The sequence below is a fragment of the Helianthus annuus genome, chromosome 14 (genome assembly GCF_002127325.2).
Source record: "Helianthus annuus cultivar XRQ/B chromosome 14, HanXRQr2.0-SUNRISE, whole genome shotgun sequence".
NCBI lineage: Eukaryota > Viridiplantae > Streptophyta > Magnoliopsida > Asterales > Asteraceae > Helianthus > Helianthus annuus.
In genome coordinates this window covers 153,764,837-153,780,049 of record NC_035446.2, presented here as the reverse complement: position 1 = coordinate 153,780,049, position 15,213 = coordinate 153,764,837, and the positions used below count along the sequence as shown (strand labels likewise).

The 15,213-nt window shown below is 31.8% G+C and overlaps 1 protein-coding gene and 1 long non-coding RNA gene across 2 annotated transcripts; both read right to left on the bottom strand.

Annotated features, from left to right (window-relative positions):
• Window positions 1–3,850: 3,850 nt before the first annotated feature.
• On the bottom strand, window positions 3,851–4,684 carry LOC110904449. The gene has a single exon (XM_022150296.2). It carries the CDS (start codon window positions 4,548–4,550, stop codon window positions 4,089–4,091), a length of 462 nt encoding a protein of 153 aa, XP_022005988.1. The 5' UTR covers window positions 4,551–4,684; the 3' UTR covers window positions 3,851–4,088.
• Window positions 4,685–11,355: 6,671 nt separating this feature from the next.
• LOC118486728 lies at window positions 11,356–12,743 on the bottom strand. Its single transcript, XR_004879661.1, has 2 exons — window positions 12,167–12,743; window positions 11,356–11,572 (listed from the first exon to the last, which is right to left on the bottom strand). It is a non-coding gene; the product is annotated as an uncharacterized LOC118486728 (long non-coding RNA).
• Between the last annotated feature and the right edge of the window lie 2,470 nt (window positions 12,744–15,213).

The window sequence follows — 15,213 nt, the reverse complement described above, 5'->3', positions numbered from 1 at the left end:
TTCGATCATATCATTGGTCATTTTGACTTTAAAAAGTCAAACTGCCTATTGACAAAAGTAATTACACGATGTAGCTTAACTACTCGTTTTATTTCTTTGCCACTATACGGTAAGTATCCTTATTATGCTACCATTTTAAATCACTTATTTAACAAGTTCTTGTAACCATAAGTTACCGAATTAATACATGATGATATTAAACATTATTTAACATGAACATGTCATCAATTTTTTATCATATCATACTAAACTCATATCATAGTAAGTATGATTATATACTCAAACACACAATTTGTTCAAGTATTTCCTGATTACTATCATGTATGATGATTTTAATCATAATTATATCATCAAATTCATCTTATGATTAATACCCACTTATCCTAATGTGGTAATTCATCAAATCATTCAATTCATAACATCATATGTATATTTTTCACTTAGGGTTTCATTCCTAAGCAAGTATACATCTCTAATTCAATCATAGCTTCAATAATTCATTCATAATTCGCGATTGTGATGATTATTCAAATTTTACAACTTCACAAATCATCAAAATTTTACATACCTTATGATCCCCTAGCTTGGGTGATCATAAATTCACGTTCAATTGTGAATTTGGGCTTCGTTTAAGCTTTCAATTTGATGATTTTGTTGAAAGTTAGGGTTTTGGCTCCTGGGGTTTCTTCTGGTTGAACAGGAGTCTAGAACACACACTCTGTGTGTTTAATTTTTGTCCAATTCATATTTATTCAACAACTTTCAAGTTGTCTCAATTTAGCCCCTCTTGTTTGGTTTGTTATTAAGTAGACCACAACCTACTTATTTCTAACAATATTCCCACTTATTAACTATGTTAAACATTCCTAGTTAATTTAGTGAGTTCAGGGAGTTTACGGCTAAGTTTATTTTAAGTCCCGTTAACTCGGGCTTCTATAAACTTTATTTTCTCAAAAGCATTCTTTTCCCCTTTTATTAAATATTAGGTTTAGTTATATAAATTCTAATATTTTCCGGGTTAATTTTACCACTAACGGTACTTTACCCGTCTTTTAGTATTAACGTGGTCTGATTACTAAACCCGTTTTCGGGGTGTTACAAGATACATATCTGCATTTTACCCCACGAGATGCACAAATGTGTAGGTTACTGTCTAATAACGAAATTTCGAAGTTTTTATGTATACACATAAGTATTTTTATGTTTAATAGTATATTTGTGTTTTTAGTATCTACACATATACATCATCAAGACATCACATATTATTTCAAACATATGCATACATATGTAGACTCTTACTAGTGTGTTTCAGAGTTCTAGGTGCTTAAACCCATGTAGTATGGTGTGTAATAATGTCTTTTAAAATTGTTATGTACCATGTGTATCATTAAAAACTTCAACATATCTTTCAACGTACACATATATATTTTAGGAGACATTTCACGCTGAATGTAATTGCGTAGCTAACAAAAAACCAATGGTATATACATACGCTATCAATAATAGTCTTGTGGTATGCACATATATCAATTACGAAAAAAAACAAACAAACAGATGTTTGCACATATGTAGGTAACAAAAAAAATTAACTTTTTACACCTGGGTATAACATATGTGTAGGTAACAAAACAATAGATATAAGAAATCTATATTAACTCAAAGACATAATTCAAATCTACATATACACATACGCGAATTCAATAGATTAGCCGTTATCTTGTTTTTACCTAAGGATTTAGTTTTTTTAGCATTATATTGAATCCTAGAACCTAGTTTACAATCTTTCATCGTTTTATCCTTCATTCACAGGTTTCAAACCTTTTTCTTATCCATTATTCGAATCATCAGTTGTGGAGACTGCTCCACATGCTTCCTTGATTGCAATTGAAACAATCGAATAGATCATGTCGACTGCAAAAAAATTGAGCGGAGCCTTGCCGACCTTTGAAAGGAATGCAAATTCTCGTTAGAGAGAGAAAGGGACAATAATCGATGATTTAGCTAAAGAATTTCAAATACATGGATTTACTTTCATAATTAACCTATCTCTTAGTTTTACCCGTTGATCTAATAAATCTAATGGATAGGACAAGTTCTTTGCATATTGTGTTGGTTATATATAATGCAATTTATTTATATTTTTTCACTAGATCTTTGTGGATAGGACAAGTTCTTTGCATATTGTGTTGGTTACATATAATGCAATTTATTTATATTTTTTTCGCTAGATCTTTGTAGAGACGTGTGAAAAACATTAAATATTACATTTATATTATTTAAATTATTATTTTTAATTATGAAGATTGAAAAACAGTAGCTACAGAGCACACATTTTCAAAAAACCTGAAAAGTTTTTATAAGCTTATATATATTTAGTATATGCATTCATCTATTCTGAAAAAAGTGATGATGATGGAGTAGAAAAAACTATCTTAAGATAATGTAGAAGTCTCAAGTTCAAGTCTTAATTCCAGACTAAGGTTTTGTTTTTTTCATTCATTTTCCTTTAACCACAATTTTGAGCCCGATTCTTTTTGTCGTCCGGAGCCTAAATTTTTTTAAAAGTTCTCGAAGACAGCTCTAACTAGCTACGATTCCTTGTATTTAATCTATATAACACCAAACTGGGAAAGGCTTGCAAATGAAGATATAATTTAATTAATTACTTTAGCTTGAAGGGTTATCTTAGATGAAGTGCAGCTTTCTTACCTACCATACCCAAATACTCTTTAGTTCGAGTATATGTATTCCTTCAATTATCTTCGTATATATCCGGCTCAATTGCAACTCATATTTAACTAGTGGCTTCTAGAAGTGACAATTATATTAGTCAATAATGTATTTTCTAAAATGCTTTATATGACTAATATAATTGCCACCTTACTAAGTTTAAATGTTTAATAACAAAATTCACGACACTTTAAAAAAAATCTATATGGCATTTAAATAACTTGAAACACATAATCATATTGAATTACAATTATTTTGAAAACATATCAGTCTCACTACTATATATTATATTATATAAACATACAAAGTGGATAATCCATCTTTTGTGTTAACAATATGAAAATAAAGTCACGAATTTTATTATAAGTGGGGTTCCACGCCACGAATTCTATTAAAAGTCCTCCATTTCGTACAATAAAGTCAACATTGCTCTTGTCTTTTGTTTATTCGCCAGTTCCTTTTCTAAAGAAAAATCTTAATACATAAAAATTGAAAAAAAGAAAAACTAACTATTCGCCGGTTCCTTTCCTAAAGAAAAATCTTAATACATAAAAATTGAAAAAAAGAAAAACCAAGTATAATTGTGATACCCCTAATTTTATAGGATACTTATTTTAGATAGTTGGAACAAATATCTAAACTTCATTTTATAGGATACTTATTTACCCCCATTTCTCATAAGTCATACCCCTAATTTCATTTTCAAATCATTAGAAATTTAAAGACAAAAATATAGACAATGTGTTCGTCGTCTAGTGTAAAAATAGTTTGAATACCATTAAAAAAAATAAAAATAGTTTGAATTAGACATCCGATTTAATTTAAAACGATTTGGGTACGTCATAAACTTCTTATCTGTCAACCCTTCATTTTGACAAAAATACGTAATTGCATAAATTATTTTTTTTTTCTTTTGTAGCTGAGTTGTACGTTTTCATTTAGGTGAATATAATTAATATAACTTTAAGAGTTGTACCTTTTTTAGTAACGATGACCAAAATTTTTTAGTAACGATGACCAAAATTGTACGACCGATCATATGTTTCAAATTTTTGTGCTTGACAAACATGACTCCCGTGAATTTAATGAAGATAATTGTGTAGAAAACTAGTCTAAAATATTAAAAAAAAATGAAATATTACACAACATACATGTTGAAAATGAGAAATTATTTACTCTTCGATTTACGAGAGAAATTAACATCCATAATGTTAGACTTACAAATCACCGATCGGTTAATGTTAACTTAATTAATTATTACTAAACGTTCTTAATATCATCTCTTGATACACATGACACCTTCATCTTCGATCTGATTTAAAATATAATTTGAATGGTGTCACACCATTAATTACTCTTTAATCTTGTTCAAAACCGGTTTGCTTCCAAATAGCATTTCTAACCCTACTCAAATCTCTACCTTTTAATGTTCTTCCAACTCCTTCATGAACCGAAAATGAAGCAATTCTAGTCCTTGCTAAATACTCATGTGGCGGCAGCTTCTCGTAGTTGTTGTCGTCGTCATCATCGTCACCTTCGTCTATCTTTTCATGATGTTTGTACTCATCTCTTAAAATTTTCGACCAGTCGGGAACATTAACGGGCAATGACTTTGCCGCGGTCGCCTTGATAGGTAGTTTTTTTTGTTGATGAGGTTTCAATGGAAACTTTGATCTTCTAGGATTATGAAACTCGTTTGAATGATCCTCACCACCACCGTTGTTCCATAGGTCAGATTCGTTCATCTCGAAGGTGTTGGTATCCACCGGGTTTATTCTTTGATCACCACCAGCAAGATAGAGGAATTTTCTTGTTGCCATTGAGAGAAAGATATTGTTGTAAAGAAGAGGAAGTTGTTTGTGTTTTCTTGGATGATTGGTTGGGCTAAGTGGTTGGTGATGGGTCAGCTAAGGTATATATAATGTTGTAATGGATAAGCCCGGCTTATAAAAATAAAAATAAAAGGGTTGATATGAAATTATAAAGTTACATAGAGCACCCTTCATGTTTTAGCATAACTACATTTTGGCCCCTACTTTTTATGAGAGCAACAGGCAACTTGACTTTAGCCACTTATGCACAACTTCATTGCTTTCAGTTTGTATTTCTGTGAATTAGAAGAATGGTTTTCTAGGATATTAATGACGGAGATTGTCATTCTATTTATTTATAGTAAGAGAAAAAATGATCATGTATGATATTTTTCGTGCTGTTGTCATATTTATGCGTCTTATTTTCTATCACCTCTAAATGACAACCTATTATCATCATACTATTCAATGTAGATTGAAGGTGAAAGTTCGTAAACTCCATTTACTCGTTTTCAAAAATAAAGGGCATATTGGTCTCTTTTGCTTCTTATTCTTGATTGGCAAGATATAGGTAGTCTTAAATACAAATAAAGGCTTAACCATCATTATCATTTCAAAAAGGGGATATTATGTAATTAGAGGGAAGCTGAGGGGATGATTAGCATCATTGTAGGCCAGAAGGAATAGTGAAGACGTGTGTCCTCAGTTTACGGGGGACCCTTTGATGGAGATCAATAATAGAGAACTTGGATCGACTAAATTATGCTATAAATCGTAAGTGACATTATTAGTGGCCCTACTTATCTTTTATTATTCTCTTTCTTTTATATGAATTGCGATATTTCCTTTGTTTAATAAGATTTAGACTTGTATGATACCTTGTTTAACCTATAAAAAGCAGTGTTTGTTGTGTATTTTATTAAGCTAATGGATTTTATATTAATATTTTAGGGATTAAGTTACATTTACCTACTACATGACATTTTTTCAATACGTTTTTAACACTTGTTTAGATGATTATCATGTGACATTAGGAAAATAGTTATCAGCTTATATGTATGGTCACTATTTTTGTCTTATATTAATTTGTAATAAAATTAAATTGACATAAGTATTAATTTTGGGACAGTTCTACAACAAAGGATATTAATATTGTATATTAGGTAAGCGTAAGAATTTAAATAAATAATTATACAATTGATTTAATAACATGATAAGAGATCATGTATAAGGCCATCTGTAGTCATAAAGCCCCTTGTGGTGCGTTATGCGACACGTGTCGTGCCACGTCACACAGGGGCTTTATGGAGCGTTATATCACTAGAGCCCGTAGTCATAAAGCCCCTACCCATCATTACCTAATTATTAATTTTTAATTTTATTAATTATTTATTAAAACCCTTAATAATTTTTGATTGGTCAAAAAATTAAACCTTTCTCACATCACGCCGCGAAAAGGATAGCGCCGCCCCCCATATTCACCCCCCATAGCGCCGAGAGTTTTGGTGTTTGGGGCGTTTTCTGGCGCCATCTCCGGGCATAGCGCCCCACTACGGATCACCTAAGAGAGGAATTTTGTGCCAAGTGTAATCACCATCACACATTTGTTTTGCACTTTTGCTTCATTTAAGGAGGAAGGGTATGATGATCTTTTATCTTTCAACTAGTTTCCTCCTTGAAGTTCAAACGGCTATAACTTTTTCATATGTTAATACTTTTTTAAAAAAATTACATCATATTAACGAGCATTTCATTCTCTTTAATTCGAGCAGCCTATTGCTATATTCTTCTTAAAAATAATTTACAGGACCTTAAACACCCATTACATAATTACGTGATTTTGAATACCCAATACCCATTGTGATTTTGAATACTCAGTACCCATTACGTGATTTTGAATACCCGGTACATGACTACGTGATTTTTGAATGCCCTTTACGTGATTACACATTCAACATAAATCATTACGCATTCAATATGATTTGTTATAGTTAATGTTAATACAATTATGCTTATTACGCGATTACACATTCAATAATAAGAACTTAATTGTTTATGCTTTATTGCATGGTTAAATCTCTAATATTAGACATTATGTTGTTATTGATTAGCTAATCTTTTGTATATAATTTATCCTTAATAGGCGATTATATTGAAATATTAGGTATTCTATATGAAATATTATGTATTACGTGTTTTGTTTTTATGTAATCACTCAGTAGGGTTTCACATAAATACTATAATGAAATCACGTAATCACGAAATGAGTATTTAAAATCATGTAGTCACGTAATAATACATAGAACTATCGTTACGTAATTACGTAATCAATTACTGGGGTTTCGCATAAAATACTAATGAAATCAAGTAATCACGTAATGGGTATTCAAAATCACGTAGTCACTTACTAGTAGAGGGGGCAATCTTGACCCAAAGCCTTCCAAGCGGGTTAGTTTAGGTTGCTTTTAAAATTATATGCGTTGGTTTGAGTAAGATATTTTAACTAAATGGGTCATAATGGGTCACTTCAAATTCTATCTTGTTATTTTCGGGTCAAAGCGGGTCGACAACATTAAAGAATTGGGCCAATGTGGGTTAGTGTCTTAAAGAAATAGGGCAGATTTCGGGTCGGAATGGGTTTCGAGCCGGCACAAGTATCTGCACGGGACGGGTTACGGCATGAAAGGGAATTTGGATAGGAACGGGTTCAGTTCAAATTGAGTTTCGGGCCGAGACGGGTTTCGGCACGACACAAGTTATAGATCGGAACGGGGCCGGTTCGGATCGGGTTTCGGGCCGACACAGGTCTCTGCATGTGACGGGTTTCAGATCGCAACCGGTTTTGGGTCGACACGAGTTTCCGCACGAGACGAGTTTCGTACCGTTTCGACCCGTACCGTCTCGACACGTACTGTTTGACACGTACCGTTTCTACGCGAACCGTTTTGACCCGTACCGTTTCGACGCGTACCGTTTCGACCAGTACCATTTCGACGCGTACCGTTTCGACGGTACCATTTCGACGCGAACAGTTTCGACGCGAACCGTTTCGACGCGAACCATTTCGACGCGAACCGTTTCGACCCGTACCGTTTCGACCCGTACCGTTTCTTCCCGTACCGTTTCGACCCGAATCGTTTCGACGCGTACCGTTTCGACCAGTACAATTTCGACCCGTACCGTTTCGACCCGTACCGTTTCGACGCGAACCGTTTCGACCCGTACCGTTTCATAAGAGCCCTGACCTTAAATGGCATACCAAGCACCAGTTTATAAGAGAGACGAAATGGTAATAAAATGTTTACAGAACTGAGAGTTTAAAATTTAATAATCCATTAATCCTTGAGTTACTCAATTGTCAACTTAAACACACAACATCATACAACTCGATCGTCAACTATAACATACTAACAGTGGCGGACTTAGAAGGTTAATAGGGGTAGCACGGCCTACCCCTCAACCTCGTCTCCGTAGTGTAAAAATACATCTTAGCTCCGTTTCTGTAGTGAAAAATACCCTAAACTTCGTCTCCGTTATACAAAAGATACCCCTGGTCTAAAAAATAAAAAATAGGATACCCCTAAATTTTTGGGCTAGTTCCGCCACTGCATACTAATCTGTTGCTAATAAATTCAAGATTCAAATAATAAGCTACACAGTTACTATTAAAATAAATATGACAGTTAATAAAACATTTTTTAACCAACCCGACCTGAAATTCGTTCCGACCCGAACTCGTTCCGGCCCGAACCCGTTTTGACCCGAACCCGTTTTGACCCATAACCCAACCCGACCCGTTTGCCAGGTCTACTTACTAGGTATCTAAAATCATGTAATAGGTATTCAAAATCCTGCAAAAAATTTTAAAGAAAAATATAGCATTATACTGCTCAAATTAAAGAGAACGAAATGTTCGTTAATACGGTGTAATTTTTATAAAAAAATATTAAAGTATGAAAATGTTATAACCGTTTGAAAATCAAAGAGAACTTAGTTTATGAGTCAACAATATTGAATTTTCCAATTTTTACTCTTTTCCTAGTTGTTTCCTTTATTTTTAGTTATATAAATTCTATATTTAAGACCTCTTAGGGTATGTTTGGCATGAAGCTTTTAGGAGCTTCTAGCTTTAAGCTTTTAAGAAAAAGCTCCTACTTAATAAAAAGTCTTGTTTGGTTGAAGGAGCTTTAAGCTTTTAGGTTAGGAGCTTGAAGCTTTTTGTTGAACGCTACTACTAGTAGCGTTTAGAAGGAGCTACAAGCTTTTAGGGAAAAATGACTATTTTAACCTCTCAAAATAAGAAACTTTTTAATGCACCAACTTTCTAAATTTTTAGTTATGTCCATTTTGGTAATTTTATGCATTTTATTAAAAGCTCCAGCTACTCTACCAAACACCAAATATATCTAAAAAGCTACAGCTACTAGCTACCAGCTTCCAGCCACCAGCTTCCAGCTATCAGCCACCAACTAATCTTTCAAACCCAAAGCCAAACTATCTTTAATACTATATTGATCAAAGGCTCTCAATAAAAAATCTATATAACTTACTAACTGAATTTGATAACCACAACTACAAATTAAAAGAAATTTTATCTTTAATATTTTTTGATAGCGGCTTCATCATTGTAATTTTTCATGATTCTTTTTAGTGGTTAGAAATCGTCCACCAAATTTGGTACCATATAAACATGTCCCACTCACGAGGTTTGCATGGTTAACATATTATAATTTATAGATTAGCTTATGTAATCTCAACTAGACCCTTGAATTATATATTTCCCTTACTCAACTTTTGGATTTATTATGATTTGATACTTAAAACAAAAACGATACGTCTATAAGACGTACTTGTAAAAGATGATGGAAGAGATAAGGTAAATTAATAGTAAATGGACTTGCTTGAAAAGAGAATATTTAAATAAGAAACCTATCTTTTTTACAAACATACGATTACATAATCTCGCTGATAATTGAGTTGTTAGGAGTAAGCATTGTTTTTAATAATTGTCAATTTACATCAAATTATAGGAGTAAGCATTGTTTTTAATAATTGTCAATTTACATCAAATTATAATTACTTTATTATATTTAAATGTTATGTTTAGGAATGTAAGTAAGAAGGTGCAACATTAACCCTTTAAATTAATTATAACATCATCCACAAATCAACGCTGTTGACTGATCCATGGACGATGTGGCAAGCCCGTGGGAGGGGAGTGGCTCGAAGAAGGCCAGAGAGGCACTTGGGGAGGGCGGGGTCGTGTGTTAGAGGTGGGAATTGGATTTTGTAAATTTTTTAACTAGATATCAAATTTTGCTTTAGTCCAAATAGTTTGGTTAGAATTGTCACTTACATCCAAATTTATTTAGTTTTTGCCTAGGAGACATTGTGGTGTGCATTTTGTTTTCACTTGAATTCAACGGATTAACTTCATGTATTTTTTTTCTTTTTGTTAACTTGAAGAGTGTTTTTAGTCTTTTTAATTGATAATGCATATACAATTTTCGAATGCACACATTAATAGTAATTATATTTATGTTTTGTTATAGTTTAATTTATGTAACATTTTATCATGTTATTGTTTTAGTTATATAATGTTGAATTTCTGAATTTAATTTTTAGTTCTTTGTTTATGTTAATGAGGATTATGCTACCATTCTAATAAAAAAAAGAGTTAATTACACAAATGGGTCCTGTGGTTTATACCTAATTTCGCCTTTGGGTACTAACTTTTTATTTTAACATATTTAGGTTCTATGGTTTCAATTTTGTAACACCTTTGGGTACTAACACCAAAATTAGTTAATTAATGACTAAAATACCCTTGCATTTTTTTAAGTTTATCAATGTAACACATTTGGGTACTAACACCTAATTTTATTTAAGTTTAAATCAATTTTACAAAATCTATTTATTTTTTTTTTCATCTTTTTATTATATCTCTTAATTAACATAAAGTCTATTTATTTTTTTTATTTTCATATTTTTATTAAATTTCTTATTTAACATAAAATCTGCTTGTTACACCAGTATTTTTTTAAATAAAATCTACTAGCTATATAGTTTTATGTAAATTAAATTTCTTACTAGTTTTAAATAATGTAAACCTTACTCGTTTTGAATTTTGGATATATATGATTGATAATAATAATAATAATAATAATAATAATAATAATAATAATAATAATAATAATAATAATAATAATAATAATAATAATAATAATAATAATAATAAATATCTTTCATGTAAAAAAAAGCCATTTTTAACTCGTTTTTTTGTTCATTTACATTTTACTATTTTAGAAAGATATTTAATTTACATAAAATCTACTAGTTGCACCAGTAAAATCTACTAGCTATATAGTTTTATGTAAATTAAATATCTATTTTACAAAAAAAAAAAACGAGTTAAAAAAAGGCTTAAATTTTTTTAGTTTTATCTAAAATACCTAGCTATATAGTTTTATCTAAAATACCTAGCTATATAGTTTTATGTAAATTAAATATCTTTCTAAAATAGTAAAATGTAAATGAACAAAAAAACGAGTTAAAAAAAGGCTTAAATTTTTTTACAAGAAAGATACTAGATTTTTGCCCGCGCCGCGCATTGCGGCGGCGACATCACGTCAAATAAACCAAAAAATACCTTGAAGTGACACCTGCGATCCCATCCTAGCTTTGCAAGCTATTCAATACACAATAATACAAACTAAAGTTAATTTGAAAAGCCCAAAAAAATAACAAACAAAGAAATAAAAACAACTATTCGACTACTAATTTCAAATTATGTTGGTGTGATTTAGAGAGCAGCTGGTCAAATATCTTCAATAAATGTTGGATTTCTCATAAACAATTGATGATATTAGTTCGTTTGGGATTGAGCACAATAACCTTAATAATCCAGAATTGAGCACAATAACCTTAATAATCCAGAATCCAGAAGTTGGGTATCATCACAGACTCAAAAGTTATAAACTTACCTGGGTGAACTTTTTTGGTGTTACCTTCTCTGGTGGACTGCAAAATCCCTACCAAATTGCACAAACAACTTCGTTTCAGTTTTAAAATTGCCTTGGCAACTTCATGTGCTGTTTATTTTCCTTAAAAAAACCAGCAACCCCTTAAACAGAACTAAGTGACAGATGATCCACCACACCTCATTGATAAGAAGTCATTGTAACCTAATAACCTACTTGTGTTCAAACCCAATACCATCATCAAACTACACAAAACTAACCAAATTTCACAATAAACACTCATTTACCACAAACACCACCAAAACAATCACCAAATTTTCAAAAATTAAAACATCACATACCACAGCAAATTCAGCAGACTCAAAAAAAATCAATTCAACAAATACTTGCTCTATCCCTCCAACAACAATAACAGATTACCCTACAACAAATTAATAAAATCAAACCAAAAAAAAAATAAAAAAAATGGCTGCTTCAACAATAACAGGTTTAAGAACCCTACAACAAATTGATGAAATCAAACAAAAAAGTTTTTTTTTTTAATTTTAAAAAATAAAAAAGAATGCTTATTCACAACAAATTACACCAGATCGATATCAAAATCTCAAAAAACAATTGCAAAAATTACTAAACCCTAGAACTAACCTTCGATCATAAAACTGTCATCACTAATCCTTCGCCACCACCGATAACTCCTCTGCCACATGACCATATCCAATCACAACCGCATTCGGAGTCCCGATCGCCTGCGACACCACCGTCACCATCGCCGGAGGCGGCATAACCAGCACCTCCACCATCTCCGATTATTTAAACTCTATTCAACCCTAGCCGCTGCTTCCAGAAACTCAACCTTCGCTTTCTCGGTAACAACTCCGACCGAAATCCGACCTTGAAGTTGCAGATTCGTTATTCGGTTTTGCAGCCACACTTGCGGCTGAGGAGAGGTGAATATAGGTGCGTCTTGCGAAGAAAGTCTACTCAGCACGGCGAGGAGAGAGTGGTGGCTACGATGCTCATCTGGTGGTGGTTGAAGGAGGCGATACTTTGGGTTGTGGCTATGGTGGAAAGAGACAGGAAAGGGGGTTTGGAATGGTGTCTGATCATTGATGTGTAGGGTGGTGGAGGGGAGAGATTTGGAACTTTCAGAGGTGTTGATGGAGGAGAAAAACAGAAAACGACATAATGGGCAATAAAGAAGAAAACAACAAAATGGGCAACATTGTAATTTCATAAGGTCACCGATCTTTCATTTTAAGACTATATAAATTTATTATTATCAATCATTTCAATCCAAAATTGATAACGAAAATTTAATTTACATAAAACTATATAGCTAGTAGATTTTATTTAAAAAATCTATTTAAAAAAATACTGGTGTAACAAGTAGATTTTATGTTAAATAAGAAATTTAATAAAAATATGAAAAAATAAATAAATAAATAGAGTTTATGTTAATTAAGAGATATAATAAAATAATGAAAATAAAAAAATAAATAGATTTTGTAAAATTGATTTAAACTTAAATAAAATTAGGTGTTAGTACCCAAATGTGTTACATTGATAAACTTAAAAAAAATGCAAGGGTATTTTAGTCATTAATTAACTAATTTTGGTGTTAGTACCCAAAGGTGTTACAAAACTGAAACCATAGAACTTAAACCTGTTAAAAAAAGAAGTTAGTACCCAAAGGCGAAATTATGTATAAACCACAGGACCCACTTACTGTCAATGTTTATCAATCTATAATATCTACTCATACTCAACTACTTTCAAACTCAATATAAAGAAAATTACATAAGAACGTTAGGTGAGCGGGCAATAAGCTAAGCTGCAACTCCTTTTTGAATAGCAAACCTAATCCTACCGAAAACAAAACCCTAGTTCTTGGACGTCGAGAAATTGTTATGCACGGCCTTTGACACTCTGTCTTGGAAACCGACAGCTTTAGGAGCAAATGAAACAATAGTATCAACGATAAAGGGAATGGAGACATATTGATTCTCAACACAAGCTTTTTCATGTTTAGCAAATTTCTCTGATTCTGCCTTCAACACAACCTGACCAGCCATGTAACGATTTTCCCAGTTACCAACAGGGGATACATAAGAATGAAAATCTCATGTAACATAAGATTGAGTTCATCTATTTGTGATTCAATGCTCTTGAGTTGGAGTTGGTAGAAGATAGTTGTAGTGAAGTTTGTATAATTTCCTTTTGCTGGCCAAAAAGAAAAACAAGAGTAACATTTTAATACTTGTAATAACGAATAGAGTTTACGTCTAAGCTCTAAAGAAGTCCAGATGGTAGACTGCTATCCAATTATCCATTGACAAGGTTGTATTTCGTGGTCTATAATATTTTGATTGTCACGATAACTTTTTATATAATATCTATAAAACAAGAAGTTGACCAAACTTGAGATTCAAACTTCATCCATAGACAATTGCTCATACATGAGTTAGAAAGGGGGACCTAAGTCCTAATTTTTTAACTTTTACCTAAGATAAGCTTAAATTGTTGGGACATTACAAGAGAATGACACTTGGTCCAATATAAGGTGAAGCAGCTTGCTAATTGACAGGCCCTCAGAAGTGGATAGACTCTAGCTGGGCTGTGGGCCCACCGACTTGCATGACATTTGCCTGCCCAAACTTATATGAGTAAACCCACTTATTGCTTTCTCCCTATGTTGTTTCAGAAAAGCTGTATTGTATTTGTCCATTAGTAGAGCCATAGTCTTTTATGTACATATTATCGTAATAAAATCTAATAGATACAACATCAATAAAAATATATAAAAAACTTATTAAAATAAGTAATGTAATATAAAGCTAACTTTTATTTTTTTTTTTATTGTTAAAAGTAGTCAGGTAGATGTTTTTTAAAGTTATAGAAAATTTTAGAAAGATAATGAATTTGTATGAATGGTTTTATTCACGGGAATCGTATAGCCTCTTCACGCCCATCTCTTTTGACAGCTTTGCCATTCCTGCCCATTTCCCAATTGACTTGGCCTTATCGTAATTAGATGACCGAATATATATTATTATATATATATAATAAATAATAATAATTCGTAAGACATAACTAAAACTAATGGTTAAATTATTGTAAAAATGAGTCTTTAACATACAAAATACTTTTAACATGAAAAGTGAAGGTGAGAATTTTTTTTTGAATTTTTTATCCATCTTATTAAACACGTATTTTAGTCTCAGAATAAAAAAAAATCGTTTGTATATGAATTTTTTTAAGACATTATAATTGAAGATAATCTCCTAAAAGCTCTTAAATGAAAAACTATCTAAATTAACTTTTCTAAATAGCTGAATCTTTTTATAAACCAAGCTAATCAAATACTTTTTATTTAATTGTGTTGCTATTATGCTTTTATTTGTTTGACATTCTGTATGTTCTAGCTACAAGTATAACTAATTTGTGGACCGTCTCAACTCTCAATGCCACCAAAAACTTCACTTTCCAGCCCTAAATTAAAACTTCAGCTACGTCACGATAAATATTTTAAATCTATTTTCTATGTAGTTGTTTGAAAATTAACATATTTTTTTCGGATACAAATTTACTTTTTGTTTGTGATGTTTGAATATGATGTGTTTCACATTCACTATTTTAATTCAGGTTTCTTAAAAAAATCAACGATCGAACATGGTATACCAGTATACCACCAC